The sequence below is a fragment of the Cuculus canorus genome, chromosome 22 (assembly GCF_017976375.1).
Source record: "Cuculus canorus isolate bCucCan1 chromosome 22, bCucCan1.pri, whole genome shotgun sequence".
In the NCBI taxonomy this organism is placed as follows: Eukaryota; Metazoa; Chordata; class Aves; order Cuculiformes; family Cuculidae; genus Cuculus; species Cuculus canorus.
The window spans coordinates 1532167-1547679 of NC_071422.1; the positions used below are offsets into that span (position 1 = coordinate 1532167).

The window sequence follows — 15513 nt, forward strand, 5'->3', positions numbered from 1 at the left end:
CCTAAATCCATGTGCCTGCACCCTCCTTGCCCCGCAGCCCTGGGTGAGTGGCCAGAGGGTCCTCAGGAGAAGGGCTCCTGTCTTGGTGGCTCCGGAGAGGTCCATCCCAAATCCCAGTGCTCCCAGCTGGAGTCCCAGTTCTCATTTATATGCATTTCAGGGCACGTTATTTAATACTCTGCAGAGTTAAAAATAAATCTCCCCCCTGCCTCCAGCTCTCTCCGCCTGCCTCTTCAGCTGGAGGGTGATTTGTTTGCGTTCAAATACATTCATCCACCGTGATCTGGTGATGGGTCTTCCCGCGTCAGCTCCATCGCCTTCCCAACTCCTGGCTCCAGCCATTCACGGTTCCCCCAGTGGGGACAAACAGCTGTGGGGGACAGCAGGAGCTTCGGAAGGACAATCGGGATTGCAGCAGCTAGTCCTGTGGGCTCCTACCTGCCATTCCCATTTGGAATTGGGGGAATGACAGGAGGTGGATGTCGGCAGCGGACCAGGACCAGACTCACGCTGGTGAAGCTGATCTTCCATGGATTTGAACCTGGAGATCTGCTGAGCCTGAGTATTCAGACCTGATGCTCAAATCCATCAACCCATGGATGAAGAGGGTCAGGGAAGGAGGCGGAGTTGGAGTTGATGGTTTCCCAACAGCTAAACCCATTTCTGCTCTCCAGCTGCCCACCCCTGTCTGCACCCAAAATCACTTTGCCTGTGACCATTTAAGATATAAGATGATTCAAGGTCTTCAAAACACTGTGGAGAGCCAGGTCCCACATTCCCAGGTCCCACATTCCCAAGGGATGGGACATGGGACTGGAACAGGAACCACCCCAGGTGATGGGGAGCAGGGGCTGTGCCACACACCCCTCCCGGCAAACACAGCCACATTTCCCTGCCTCCTTCAAAGCCACTGGGTCTGCTTTGGCCCCCAGTGTGTCATCCTCCCGCTTTCCTCTGCTGCCCACAGCAAGGACAAGAAGCACTCCCAAGGGAGCCCTGCTCTTCTTCCCTTTACACCACACAAATTGCACCAGCTTTCCAGCTCTTAAATCCCCAGTGGCTGCAGCAGACTCCTCCTGGTCTAACTCTGGCCCTGACTGTGCAGGACAGCCCTACGGCACTGTCAGGGAGGAAGCATTGCGTGTCCACGCTCCATCGTCCCATCGAACCGCAGCCTTTGGGAAGCCTCCTCTGGGATGGGGCAGAATGGCAGCGAGAGGTGAGAAACGCCTGATATAGCCTGAGCCACGGCAGCAAATGGGGAGAAAATGGGGGAAAAGAAGGATAAAAGCCAAGGTGGACACATGCAGGAGAGAATGCAGCATGAATTCTTCATACTAAGTTAAAATTAACAACAGACAACAACCTGCAGCCTGGGGAACCCCCTTGTGTGTTCTCACAGAGACTCGGTGCCAGGGCAAGCTCAGATTAGCCATCAGGAAAAATTTCTTCACCAAAAGAGCTCTCAGGCTCTGGCAGAGGCTGCGCAGGGAGGTGGTGCAGTCCCCATCCCTGGAGGGGTTTAAAGGATGAGTTGACAAGGTGCTCAGGGATCTGGTTTGGCAGTGGACAGGTGTGGCTGGACTTGGTAATCTCAAAGGTCTTTTCCAAGCAAGCGATTCCGATTCTGCGAAGCTCAGGCCTGATGCAGCCACCCTTGCATCGTCCCAGCGGCTGGCCACAGGTCTGAGGTACAGAGCCAGCCTGCTCGAGAAGCTGCCACCACCTCGGACCAGCCTCCTGCCAGCCCGAGTTGGGAGAGGGGAACAGCCCGGCTGAGCTCCAACTACACTGTACCTGTCACAAAAAACTTGCTTGTCGTCCATGTATTTATAGCGGGAGGCTGGATTTTACTCAAAACATGAAAACAGGACTCAGCAGCAGCCCAATAATTATTTCAAGTGTGGTCATTTTTATTGCCATGAATAAAAAATAAAGCTGCTCTTCTGAAGTTCACGCCTGTGGTTTTCCCTGGTTATATATGAGTGAGGGCCGTGACTTAGCATCGCACAATGGAAAAGGGAACCAGAACAATAAATCCCATCCACACAGCTCTTGTACAAAGCTACCTATTTCAGGTTTGACCATATAAAAAAAAACAACGAGAAATTTGACAGGGAATATACAAAGCAACATAGGGAATTTAAACAGATTTTCCCGATTTCAGATGGTCTGGGTAAAGGTTTAACAGCCAAAATGAAAATTTTTTCAATTCCAAATTGAAAAGGGGATGGAAAAAACGCTGTACAGGGAGATGCCCACAGCCCGTGAGAGGGCAGCTGGGCTCATCGGGCTGCTCCAGTGTTTTCCCACTGCCACGAGTGTGAGGAGGGCTGGCACCGTTGAGAAGAAAGTCCACCCGACTTCTGTAAACCAAGGATTGCGAGGGCAGGAATCCCTTCAGCTCCTTGTCGGCTTCACTGGATCTCCCCCATGTACAGTCTTTTGTCGCTGGATGCAGAGAGTACTGTGGGAGAGTGAGGGGAAAGAGAGGAAAAATGAAAATGAATGTTTCATAAAAATGAAACACAGCAGTTGGAGACCTCACTCACAACGCTCCATTTGGATTGAACTACTCATTTCACTTGCTGGAAGTGATCTAGAAAGCTAAATTTTATTTACTCCGCGAAAACGTCATGGAATTACTGCTCAGACACCCAAGGGCTCGGTACCCGGGCCAGTTCTGTTTAATATCTTTATCAATGACACGGATGAGGGAATCCAGTGCACCCTCACTAAGTCTGCAGATGATACTAAGTTGGGTGGGAGCGTTGAGCTGCCAGAGGGTAGGCAGGCTCTAGTGGGACCTGGACAGGTTGGATCCATGGGCCGAGGCCAACTGCATGAGGTTCAACAAGGCCAAGTGCTGGGTCCTGCACTTGGGTCACAACGAACCCATGCAGTGCCTAGAGAGGAGTGGTGGGAAAGCTGCCTGGAGGAGAAAGCCCTGGGGGTGTTGACTGATTGTTGGCTAAACATAAGCCAGCAGTGGCCCAGGTAGACATGAAGGCCAACAGCACGTTGGCTTGGATGAAGGATAGTGTGGCCAGCAGGAGCAGGGAAGGGATCGTCCCCCTGTGCTCGGCACTGGTGAGGCTGCACCTCAAGCCCTGGGTTTGGTTTTGGGCCCCTCAGTACGTGAAAGACATTGAGGGGCTGGAGCGCGTTCGGAGAAGGTCAACAAATCTGGTTAAGGGCTTAGAGCACAAGCTTTACGAGAAGCTGCTGAGGGAGCTGGGGCTGTTGAGCCTGGAAAAAAGGAGACTGAAGAGAGATCTCATCGCTCTCTACAACTACCTAAAAGGAGGTTGTAGTGAGGTGGGTGCTGCTCTCTTCTCCCTGGTAGTCAGTGACAGGACAAGGGAAATGGCCTTACTATGTGCCAGGGGAGATTTAAGTCGGATATTAGGAGGAAAATCTGTTCTGAAAGGGTTCTCAGGCACTGGCAGAGGCTCCGCAGGGAGGTGGTTGAGTCACCGTCCCTGGAGGGGTTTAAAAGATGAGTAGATGTTGTACTTGAGGACATGGTCTGGTGGCGGACTTAGCAGGGCTGGATCAATGGTTGGACTCAATGATCTTAAAGGTCTTTTCCAACCAAACCCATTATGTGATTCTAAGCCCACGCTGTATGGCGTGGCTGCCACTACCCTGTCCCAAGGCAGGCGCACCGCAGGTAATGTCAAAGAGCATCTGGAAGTGTTGCTTTCATCGCAAGGAGTGTTCAGATCGCAAAGTGGGCAGTGCTGTCAGGACTGCGTGCCACTAGAGGGCACAGGCTGGCCACAAAAGCCTCAGTGGCACCTTATTATTCTATCAGGCAAATCACAGCTGGCACCGAACTACAGCACCCAGCGAACCGCCTGCACCCACAGAAGGCTCCTCAGGTAATTTAACACATGAGCATCAAAAGAATGACCCAGAAGCGCTGCTCTTGACACTGACAACGGTTTCCTTCGAGTCCAGGAGAGATCTAGGGCATTTCTAGAACTCGCAGGCTGATGCCTGTCATCTCACTGCACCTTAGCCCCCCTGCAAGCGAGTATTGTGCAGTGGGTGCAGCGATTTCCAAGATTTACGTTCTCAGTTAGTAGAAATCAGCTGTGTAACTCGCCTGCAACGCCTGGGTAGGTTTCTAATTTTTATTTGAAGCCGAGTGATTGATTCACAAAGAGTTGCTCAGCAGAACGCAATCACAAACAATCCGCTCCAAACCGGAGAGGAGGCTGCTCCACTCTCCCAGCACAGCCTCTGATCTGAAGACAGGGCAATGAATAATCAAGGAACAAAGCCATAACTCACTGCCCTGCTGCAGAGACTGTCATCCTCGGCAAAGCCGAGCTCCTGGCTTCTCTTTGGGGCTGCCTCTTGTCAGTTTTTGGCTGGAGCAATGCCGTGACCTGGCCGGTGGCGCAAGCGTTTCCATAGAAACAAACAGCACCCCGCAGTCCTGCCCAGGCCACATGCTGCGCCAAGAAACCAATCCAAATCTGGGCTCAGCTCATGCACGGTGGCTAAAATGGTTCTGAAAGAGCCATCAGCTCTGATACATGACACCACGCGCAGGACATCTCCAGAACAGAGACAAAGCCCGCTGCACAAAGAGCCCTGTTTGCTTCCCACAGCTTTTGGGTAAGTTAGAGACCCCAGGCTGGGGAAATGATCCCAGGTTACTCTAACTCCTTAGATCACCAACCGCATGGTTATATCCCTCATGTCCAACCCCAGGTACCCCAGTACCAATGTTTTTCCATGGCCCTTGGGAAGTCTGGACGAGCTCCAGGCAGCAGCAGCCAAGCCACGGCTCACGGCCACCCACAGGCATCGCCAACAGCCCCGACCATGCAGGACGGCAGCCACGCTGCTGCTGTTCAGGTGGAGGATGCAGCAGCAGAGCCACCTGCTCAGCTCAGGACCCCAGGACACAGCCAGCCCAACTTCTCTGCAGCAGAAGAGCTGGCAGAGTCTGCTAGCCCTATGTTTGTCTCTGATCCTTGGAGCCGCAGGCAATTTGGGGGTAATTTTCTAGAGGATCAGCAGTTCAGCCCTGAAACTACTTCCCTGGCTGACTTGAGGTGGGGAGGACTTACTGATGGGTTCCTCTGGATGGAAAGCCAGTTCATTCACCGACCCGGCGTGGCCTGGCAGCTTGTACAAAATCCTCCTGGATGTGGTATCCCACACGTAGACAAATCTACAAGAGAATCATTATGAGAGCAGGTATTTGAGAAGGGAAAACAACAGCCTCACACACCACCAACTCCTTCCTGCAGCGGTTCACCACCCAAGCTGAAACAGATGCAACTCTCTGTGTGGATAAAGAAGCAGCATCTCAGGAACAAAGTGCTGCACTGCCAAGCCCCAAAGAGCAGAGGTCCGAGCAGGTAGGAGCTAACACATCAATCAGTGTCAAAAGCCACGCCGCTGTCACAGCACAGCAGCCTCGTTTCACCTTTCACAGCACTAAGATGGATTTGAAAGCGTGAGGCCATACAGATCCTTAATAGCAGCCACACAGCGGGCTAAGGGAGAAAATTAGGGGAATGGGGAAGAGGGTTCTCACCCTCGGAGATCCCTGCCTGCAGGCCTGGCAGTCCTTGGCTTGGGCTGGCCGGCAAGCTGCGAAGAGCAGCCCAGGTGCTCCCCCAGCCCCTGCTACAGCCACAATCCCTCACAGCCAACAGCTTTAATGGCACAGCAGGATGAGATCCATAGACAAAGTCATGATCCACTTCCCAGCACTTATTAGGGAGCCTCCTTTGATTAACCACCTGCAGGCCTCACCGCTGGCCCCCAGTACTGGCCGGGTCCTGCCTCAGCACCGCAGCTTGGCTGAAGGGCAGTGCAGGAACCATCCTTCAGAAGAGAAACTGCAGGCACCAGGCATGGATCAGCTTTCAGATTACTCTTATAAACAGTCCCAGAGTGAGAGAAATAGTGGCTTGCTGTACATCTCACTGTACTGAGATCACTGCTTGTCCCTCGTGGATGTTGACTGTGCCTGCACACAGCTCCATCGGGAAGCAGAGCAGCACTTTGATCCTGATTATGGTGAGAATCCGTAGGAGAGACTGGGATTTTCTAACACATCAACCCAAAAGCCCTGAGCAAAATCCTACAACCCAGGCGCACAGGAACATTGCATCCCTCCCTACCAAACACAATGGCCTCACCACATGAAATGGCATTTGTTACTAGGTCCATAGGTCTGCAAAGCAATCGGTGGCCAGGGAAAGCTGCCAGTTGTGGATTACACTCACTCTGCCTTCTCATTTTGATCTTTAGGCAGGTGACTGGCAGCTAAAACAAAACCTTCCGGAGCAGAAAAAGAGAAGCAGGGGGCAGTAATTGGCTGGGTCTGGCGTGAAGGGCAGCTCTGCTGGCTGTGCACCCCAGAGGCATCGCTATAGCTGTTTATAGGGGACTGCAAAGGGCGAGGGGACAGCCCGTAAAACGTATAAAATCGACCTTCTGCATTATGCTGCTCCACAGGAAGGGGACTGCCAATGCCGCTGTGCATCCCCATGTCTCGCCTGCAGGAATTCAAGGATGCTGGGGATCAAGAGCCTGTTTGTCAGCCACACATGCTGCCCAAGCTCTCAATATCAAAGCTGGACCATTTCAGGCTTACGCAATGCTACCAACACCACCTCCTCAGTTTCACCCTGTCTTTTCCATTTTTCAGGGCTTTACAGACCAGCCGAAGAACACCATTTGCTTTTACAATTAGCCTGTCCTTTAGTTGAAATAAAAGAGAACTGCTTTTCCCTCCAAATCATTACTGAATCATTTATAACACTTGCTGGCTAGACGGACAGGAGACTGGATACCAATGAGGGCAGACCTGCTTTCCTAGGAGCATTCATTTTCAGGCTGGTGCTATTCTTTGATTTATTTTCTTTAAATACATAAAGGGAAAAAATTCAAGTCTGCAACATAAGTCGTGAATGTTACTTAAAGCAGCATGTCTTCAAGCACAACTGCACAAGAATCATATTGACTGTTTCTTCAAAGCACTCCGCAGTTGTGTTTTTAATTTGGTAGTGCAAAACAGGAAAGTGCTTTAAAGTAGTTACATGACAACTATATGAGAGAGCTGTTGTTCAGGCTGGAGAAGAGAAGGCTGCAGGGAGACCTTAGAGCAGCTTCCAGTGCTGAAAGGGGCTCCAGGAAAGCTGGGGAGGGGCTCTGATCAGGGAGTACAAGGGGGAACGGTTTTCAGCTGCAAGAGGGCAGACTGAGATGAGATCTTAGGCAGAAATGTTTTGCTGTGAGGGTGGGGAGGCCCTGGCCCAGGCTGCCCAGAGCAGTGGTGGCTGCCCCATCCCTGGAGGGGTTCAAGGCCAGGTTGGATGGGGCTTGGAGCCCCTGATCCAGTGGGAGGTGTCCCTGCCCATGGCTGGGGAGAGAACCGGATGGGCTTTGAGGTCTCTTCCAACTCAAACCATTCTATGATTTTATCATTTTACTCTAAGTCTTCTGAAGGGCAAAACAGCAAAACCCATACACAGGTAATTGTTCCCCCAGCATACACACTCACTCCACGTAACGCGGGAGGAGGAAGTAATCACCAGGACATTATTTGATACTCAGATAAATGCAGTATTTGTTTACTCTTGCTTTGCTTTCGCAGATCATCCTCCTCAAAAAAAAACCTGTAAAAGCTCAGGGACACCAGGAAGATTTGAGCGGCCTTGTCTGACCTGTCCTGGGACATGGCTGTCTGCTCCCCACAGGTGTCACAGCACATTTCCTGCCAGCTCAGAGCTGCATCAGCACCTGCAGAACCATCCTAAGAGCCTGACTCCTCCTGCCATGCTTCCCTGCGGATCCCCAGCCTCAGCAGGCTAACACGCTCCACCAGGCCGTTACTGCCCACACGAACTTAAAGGCGAGTCACGTCTCAGCCACTTGCTGTGGCGCCCCGTCCTGCTATATCTGGACAGTGAGAGCTACAGTTCTTCCAATCCTCCATCAGAAACTCATTAATTTGCTGATTACTCCTGCTCCATGCCCTGGACTCTGGCCTGCAGAATTCCTGTCTCGATGTCAATCAGAGTGCGTCTGGATTTGCTCCAGTGGAGGCTGGTATCCTTCACGGTGACCTTCAGTGGCTGGCACAGACCCTCTGCTGGCTTCTTCCCTCTACCCACTTTACTCCTCGGTCACCTTGATTTATAGAATATCTAATTTAAAAACCCAGTAAGTGCTAATTTAGTCAGATCTTTATTTTTCACTCTTTAATTAGAGTAAGTATCAAGAATGATCCTTGAAACACCACTGATGCGTCTTGCGAGGCACCATGCAGCAATCTAACCCATATTTGCAGTCCTTATCAGTATAACCCCCAAGTTACACACACTTTCGAGACTTCCTGTTTCTCAGAGACTCTCACAAGCACCTGCCAGTACAACCACAGGTGACCTAGTCCACCAAGAACCATGCTCCGTCTCTGCTGGCCCTTGTGGTTGAACACAGGCAACAATGCAGACCTCTAGTCAGCTTTTGGCATCAGTAAGAAGGTTTTGCATCTATAGGGCACTCCTCCACTGACACAAAGGCAAGATAAAGACATCACTATTGTACTGGGGGCAGACAACGCTCACAGAAGACCACAGAGGGTTGTTTGCGTCTTCAAACCTCCTCGCACAAGTCTGAGCCTTCAGATTATGATCCAGGAGTGCTGCAAAACCATTTGGGATTGATGGTAACAGAGGAACAGGGCGGCAACTCACCTGTCGGCCGATCCCCCTGCTATTTTACTCCCATCTGGGGACCAAGAGCACCTCAGAAGATTCTAAAATAAAAGAATACGCACAGATCTATTTCCAAAGGAAGATTTCATTTCCCTTTTCTATTTGAATTAAAATCACCGCGAGACTTTAAATATCACGAGCACCACTTTAATGATCTCCCTTTGGAAGACGAGATGGTAATTACCGATTTTATTTTACTGCTGGAAACATCCAGTGCCTTGTTATTTTATACAAAGTAGATAGTAAATGTAGAAAATAGTTAATTTACAGCTAATTAGAGCTGAACCAAGCAAAGAAATCTTGTTACTGTGGCTTTAATTGGAATCCCACTTTATGCATTAATCTTTTTTTGAGTTCTTATTAAAGCCTTTCTGGTTTAAACTTGAATTTAAAAAAACAATTTCCAGCAAAGTTAATAGCAGCAGCATTTTACAGTCATGTTTTGGTCTACAGGACACTCACCTTTTCAAAATTATGTACGTTTCCCTGGAAAATCTTTACACATCTTTCTTTAGGGGCAAACGGCCGCACGTCCCAGATGCGAACTGCAACAGAACGCATGGTAATTAGCTGGAGATGGCAGAGGCATGGGGGCAAGGTCAGCTTCTGGAAACGCTCCTTTTCCTAAGACACGCTGCTAACGAGCAAAGACCTGGTCACACTCCTTGTTCTCATCATGCCTAGGTTTCCCCAGAAGCAAAAGGAAACCAGCAGAAAGCTTTTTGAGATGAAAGGTCAAATGCAGAAGTTTATAATTACACTATGACGGCTGCCAACAGAAGGGGAAAAATCCAAACCCATCATGCCACGAACCAGCCACTATCTCCTTACATGAGCATTTGCTTTATTCTAACACACTCTATGACCACGATTCTCATCAGATCAGCACTGCTGAGCATCCTCCACACGGCAGACGGGCAGTTTGGAAACTGTGCTGTCATTCCCTGCTGTGGGAAACAGCCAAACCGCCCTGACAAGAGCCAGACCGGGACTGCGTTCAACTGTCTGCGCAAATTATGTGTGCCACAGCTTGTGTCCTCACTGCCCTTCGGGAGACGTGACAAACTCTTCTGAGGCAGCTGCCCACTCCCTGCAAAGGACGTGACTGTCACCGGTGTAACAAGAATTCCAGCCTTATCTCTGGAGCCAAATTCCCATCACCCCACGTCTGGCTCTTGTTTTATTATATCAAACAATTCAAGCTGTTCCTTCCAAAACCCCATGTGAAGGCTGTGTAAGAGCGCAGCGCCTGACAGCTGCCTGCACAGCTGTGCTGACATCAGGCGGGGCGTACCTGTGTTGTCCATTGCGTTAGAGAGCAGGTAGGAGCCTTCCGAGCTCAGACTGAGGCCCGTCACCGAGTCCGCGTGTCCTCTCATCGTGTACGTGAGCTTGTTCTGGCGAAGGTCCCACACCTTTCAGACACAACATTGTGGTTTAAGAAAACGACAGCCAAGACTGTTGAAACTGCTGTTTCCAAGACATTTCACTCTGGTAGCGATCAGTCATCTCATGACATCAGCCTTCAATTTCAGTTGGTGGGATCCACGTGGACAAAATACGAGGCTAGAATTTTATGTGGGTTGCAGGAAAAATGGAATTTGCCCCTTAGAAGACTTCATAGAATTATAGAATAGTTTGGGTTGGAAGAGACCTTAAAGATCATCTAGTTCCACCACCCTGCCATGGACAGGGACATCCCATTAGACTTCTAACCAAACGTGTCCAGCCCCAAAGAGTTAAACGTCAGCAGCCCCAAGCATGCAGGCATCCTCCCAAACTCCACTGACTGATGGCGCAGAGCAGCACTAGTTCAATGCCCAAAATTCTTTCCTGCCCTTTCTGAGGGGCAGTCGGAACAGATCTCGTGTCAGCGCTACACCTGGCGATGGCCCTCAGACAAGCACATGCTTCCCACGCCAAGGTAACAGCAGAGCCCGAGGCTAAATGGACAGGAAGACAGACAGCCATATAGCCATGAGAAGAATCTCAGTCACCAGCTGAATGAAACACTGTGCTCACTCTTAAATAAGAACTTACCACAGTAGCAGGTGACAAAATAAGCTGCAAACTGGAGCAGAGGGCAGAGTGTGGATGTGTCACCACATTTTCTTTAGTTTACCTCATATACAGCTCCGGGACAGGCACAGGCTGCCAGAAGAGCTGGCGTACCACACTGTTTCCAGAGGGTGATAGCACTGCTGGCTGCCTAGCCAGGAATGCCAGGACTGTCACATGGCAAACAGCCCTGGAGCAACTCCCTCAGAGTTTATTAGCCCTACATCAACATCCAGGTCAGACACAGTGGGTCCGTGCAGTTCTTGTGACTGTAAAATTAATGGACTAGAGGCTTCCACATTTGTCCTTGACCAATGCAAGACGTGATGGGACAGAAAAGGTGCATGCGGTGGGAAAGGCACATGATCACACAGGTGCTCTACCTTAATATCGTTGTCAATGCCTCCAGATATGATCTGATCACTGGTGTCATTGAAAGTTACGGCCAAGACTTGGTACGTGTTCTGAAATGTCTGGACTGCGGCTTTTTTCCTGATATCCCACAGCTGAAAAGACACAGCAGTTGTTAAAGTGGCACATGGATATTCAACGTTGAAACTACAGGCAGTCACACAGACTCCTGGCAGACTCGGACTGCTCTCTTTCAGATCTCAAGATCTCTCTAGAAAAACATAATAAAAGTCTGCTGTGGAGCACAGGAGGGCGGGGAGGGAAGAAGGGGCCTGCATATGAGATTGAAGCAACAGCTTGTCTTTCTCATGCTTTGTTAATGCAGTTCATGGAATGGTTTGGGTTGGAAGGGACCTCAAAGCCCATCCAGCCTCACCCCTGCCATGGGCAGGGACACCTCCCACTGGATCAGGGGCTCCAAACCCCATCCAACCTGGCCTGGAACCCCTGCAGGGATGGGACAGCCACCACTGCTCTGGGCAACCTGGGCCAGGGCCTCCCCACCTTTGCAGTTCAAGGGAAGAAGGACAACTACCGAGCAGCTGAATCTTCTTGATCCTTCTCAAAGAATTACAGAAAACAAGCAGCAGTCGAATTTTATTTCAATTTTTACTTTCTGAAATCAAAGTTATTAGATAATGCAGTTATAAGAGAAATGAAAGGCTGAATTTATTCCACTTAAATGGGAAGACCTCAAAAATTCTTTCAAAGATCCTACCTTGCTTTCATTCCAGATGACCTACTAACCCGATGTACTGACCTTCACTGTCCCATCGTCACTGCCCGTGCAGACCAGCTGGGGTCCTCGCCTTGCTGGGTAACAGGAGTTAACGAAGGAGGTATGGCCCTTCAGTCTCTTCACTCTCTCTCCAGTCTCACTGTCCCACACAGCCACAGTTTTGTCTGTGGATGCTGAGAAGAGCATGCTGTGGAGAAACATTGTGTGAGGTTCTCTATTTAGGAAGCATTTCCCCTCTCCCACCTTTTTTACTGCTGAGTTCTGTGATCGACACTTGAAACATTCAGTGGGGACGTGCCATGAAGAAGATTCGCCCCCACATACCAAGACAAGGCTTACTGACAGCAGAGCAGACACACTGGGGGGTTTACTCCTATAAAACCCCATTTCTAGTTACACATAGACTGATTTTCCACCTCCTCCAATGCTATCTGGGATGAACACCAGAAGGAAAGCTCAGTGGCAATCCTGGCTCAGATGCAATAGCAAAAAAGCCTTTCAAATTAGGAAATATCTCACTTATTTTCTTTCCCTCCTTGGCGTCTCCCACATGACCAAGACAAACTTTCCCATGTTCCTGAAGACACTTGGGCAGTGGTGGATCACAGGTGACTCCAGGGTCTCATGCAAGCACCACCCCTTATCCAGGAAAGCCTCACTACCAGTGTTTACCATACATGCCATGGCCTGAGGAGGGACAATGATGAGATGCTCCAAAGGACTCCAGTCAGCAGGGAGCACCTTCCTTCAGAAAGAGCCAGGCTGAGGCCCAAAGCGATCTGAATGCCCCTTACCTGCCATCTGTGTTATAGTGCAGCTCCATAATGGCCCCGCTGTGTCCCTTCAGGGTGGCGTAGTTATCGCAGTCCCCATAGACGTTCCACAGCACTGGGGGAAAGGAAGGGAGAGGTCAGCACAGGAAACAGGGTAACATCTCCCTGATGAGGATGGAGATGTTCTCTGGGAAATCAGCAAAGCAAACTATGTACTGTCTGTACTGTATCTACTATCGTTTCCAGTCCGGGACAACACATGGCAATAGGACCTGAGGGAACGGCAGGAAGATGCCAGGAGAGGGTTAGGTTGGACGCTAAGAAAAGGTTCTTCCCCCAGAAGGTGATGGAGCCCTGGAATAGCTCCCAGGGAAGCAGTCACAGCACCAAGCCTGACAAGATTCCAGCAGCATTTGGCCAACGCCCTCAGCCCCACGGTGTGAATGTTGGGGCATCCTATGCAGGGACAGGAGCTGGATTCGATGATGCTTGGGAGTCCCTTCCAACTCAGGACAGTCTACACTTCTACAGTCATGTGAGCCCCAGAAGGACAGACAGGGCAGTTTGAGCTGATTTACGGTTTTAGATCAACCTGAATTTATTAAGAACAATAATAATCTTCATTTTGGCAACCCAAAGCATTAAAAGCTGCATTTCCACAGACTGCTGCAGTCAAACACAGACTGACAGCACCCTCTGCGAGGGACCTGGGAATGCAGGGCTGCGACCAGCACTGCGCATGGCCAGCCCCATCAGAGGGCCAGCAGGGCAGTGACCTACTGGAGGAGCTGGAAGAAGCTTCTTCCTCCCCTCCTGGTGATGCTCTCCCTGCTCAGGACCCAGCAAGCTGAGGGCTGAGATAAAATACCACTACAGCTCAACGGCCTGAAACTGGGGGAGCCCCTGCCCTGCGCAGCACGGGCTGGGAGAGCAGAGCCTGGCACTCACGGATGAGCCTGTCGAAGCCAGCAGAGGCGAGGGTGTTGCCGTTGGGGTGGAACTTGCAGCAGTACACCTCTCCTTCATGCCCTGAGAGCAGCATGATGGGGGCTTGCAGTGAGGAGCAGCGTGGCGGACCCTGCCGGAAGAAACAGAGAGCGAGGTGAGGGGATGCCATGGCAGGGAACACAGGGCACCTGTCAGGTATAGCCAGCACACCAGGAACCTCCACCAACCCCTCGCAGGGCTTTTCCCCTCTCCCTTTCCCCATGGGGGCTTTATTTCCCCCCACTAATCCCCTCACAGACTCATCTCCAAATCCCAACATCCTCTCGGACGCCTCCTCTCAGCCCAAAACCCAACATCCCCATACCGCTTTTGACTGCTCCTGAAACCCTGACGTGCTTTCAGGGCTCTTCCCCCTTCTCCAAACTCTGTTGTTCTCTTATGGGCCTCCCACCTGCCTAAACCCTGCTGTCCCCTCACAGCCTCCTCCCCATCCCCAAACCCCAAAATCTCCTTAAAGGTCTCCTCCCACCTAAACCCCACCAACGCCTGAGGGGCCTCCCTCTCCCCAAATCCCACTGTCCCCTCTTAGGCTCCCATTCTCTAAAGCCTGACATCCCCTTAGGGGCTTCTCCCCAAAACTGCCACCCTTTTATGGCCTCCTTCCTGTCGCCAAATCCCGATGTCCTCTCCCTTCCCCCCAACCCCTTCCTTTTCTCCCCAACCTCCACATCCCCTCCCTTGACCCCAAAACTCCTCCAACCCATCCACTGAACCCCAATCCCCATCCCCTTCCTGCCCCCCAATCCTCCCACTTTTCTTTCCTCCCAAATTCTGTCATCCCTTCCTTTCCCCAGAACCACTGCCTCCCTTCCCTTGCCCCCCAAACCTCTCCCTTCCCTCTAAAGCCTCATCATCCCCTCCTTTTCCCCCATCCCCTTCTGCCTCCCTAAGCCCCATACCCTGTCCTTCCCCCCCTTCCTCCAAAGCCCTCCTCCCCTCCTTCCTCCCACGCCCCCCTTAAGCCCCCATCCTCTCCCATCTTCTCCCCCACTTCCTCCTAAGCCCCCCATCCCCTTCTTTCCCCTCCTCTCCTTCCTCCATCACCTTCTTTCCCTTTCCCTTCCCCCAACTCCTCCATCCCCTTCTTTCCTCTCCCTGTCCCCTCCCCCGAGTCCCCATCCTCTTCTTTCCTCTCTCTGTCCTTCTCCAAACCCCTCTTTTCCCTTCCCCTAGGTCTCCGCTCCCCTCCTTTCCCCCTCCTTCCCCTCTCCTCCCCTACTCCCGCTCCCCTCATCCCCCCCAGGCCCCCATCCCCCCGCACCGCCTGCAGCAGGGCCCCTGGGGGGGGCTGTCCCCCTGCCCCCGGTGCCCCGGGTAGCTCATGGCGGGGCCTCTTGGCGGCCGCGGGCACGAGCGGGAGGTCAGCCCCAGGGCCGGGAGCAGGGCCCGGAGCGGGACCCGCCGCCTTCCGCTTCTGCTGCTCGATCATCGCCGCGGCCGCGCCGCACGCGCCGCGCCGCCATTGGCCCGCGACCGCGTGACGTCACTGCGGCGCGCCGCCGCCGATTGGTAGCTGCGGCGACGGGAGGCGGGAACCAGCCGATGATTGGCTGCTGAAGCTAGGGGCGGGACGAGAGAGCCGGATCTGATTGGCTGCTGGAGCCGTGGGCGGAGGGACGAGAAATCCCATCTCTGACTGGCTGCTGGAGCAACGGGAGGCGGGAACCCAGCGCTGATTGGCTGCTGGAGCCACGTGAGGCGGGTGAGCCTGGGACCTTGCTCGCTGACTGGCTGCTGGAGCCAGGGGGCAGGGGCAGAGCGTCCGGCGCTG

At 52.0% G+C, this 15513-nt stretch overlaps 1 protein-coding gene across 1 annotated transcript; it reads right to left on the minus strand.

The window, feature by feature from the left end:
- Positions 1-1892: 1892 nt before the first annotated feature.
- SNRNP40 (small nuclear ribonucleoprotein U5 subunit 40) lies at positions 1893-15213 on the minus strand. Its single transcript, XM_054086597.1, has 10 exons — positions 15004-15213; positions 13683-13812; positions 12756-12849; positions 11983-12148; positions 11195-11317; positions 10048-10168; positions 9216-9298; positions 8733-8794; positions 5088-5191; positions 1893-2467 (listed from the first exon to the last, which is right to left on the minus strand). Exons 1-10 carry the CDS (start codon positions 15169-15171, stop codon positions 2418-2420), a joined length of 1101 nt encoding a protein of 366 aa, XP_053942572.1. The 5' UTR covers positions 15172-15213; the 3' UTR covers positions 1893-2417.
- Positions 15214-15513: the final 300 nt, after the last annotated feature.

Coding starts and splice junctions, on each gene's coding strand:
- SNRNP40 (XM_054086597.1), bottom strand. CDS start 15,171: ATGATCGAGCAGCAGAAGCGGAAGGCGGCGGGTCCCGCTCCGGGCCCT. Junction 12,149..12,755: donor CACTATAACACAGATGGCAG/GTAAGGGGCATT, acceptor GTTTCTCCACAG/CATGCTCTTCTCAGCATCCA. Junction 2,468..5,087: donor CCATCCAGAGGAACCCATCA/GTAAGTCCTCCC, acceptor ACTCTCCCACAG/TACTCTCTGCATCCAGCGAC.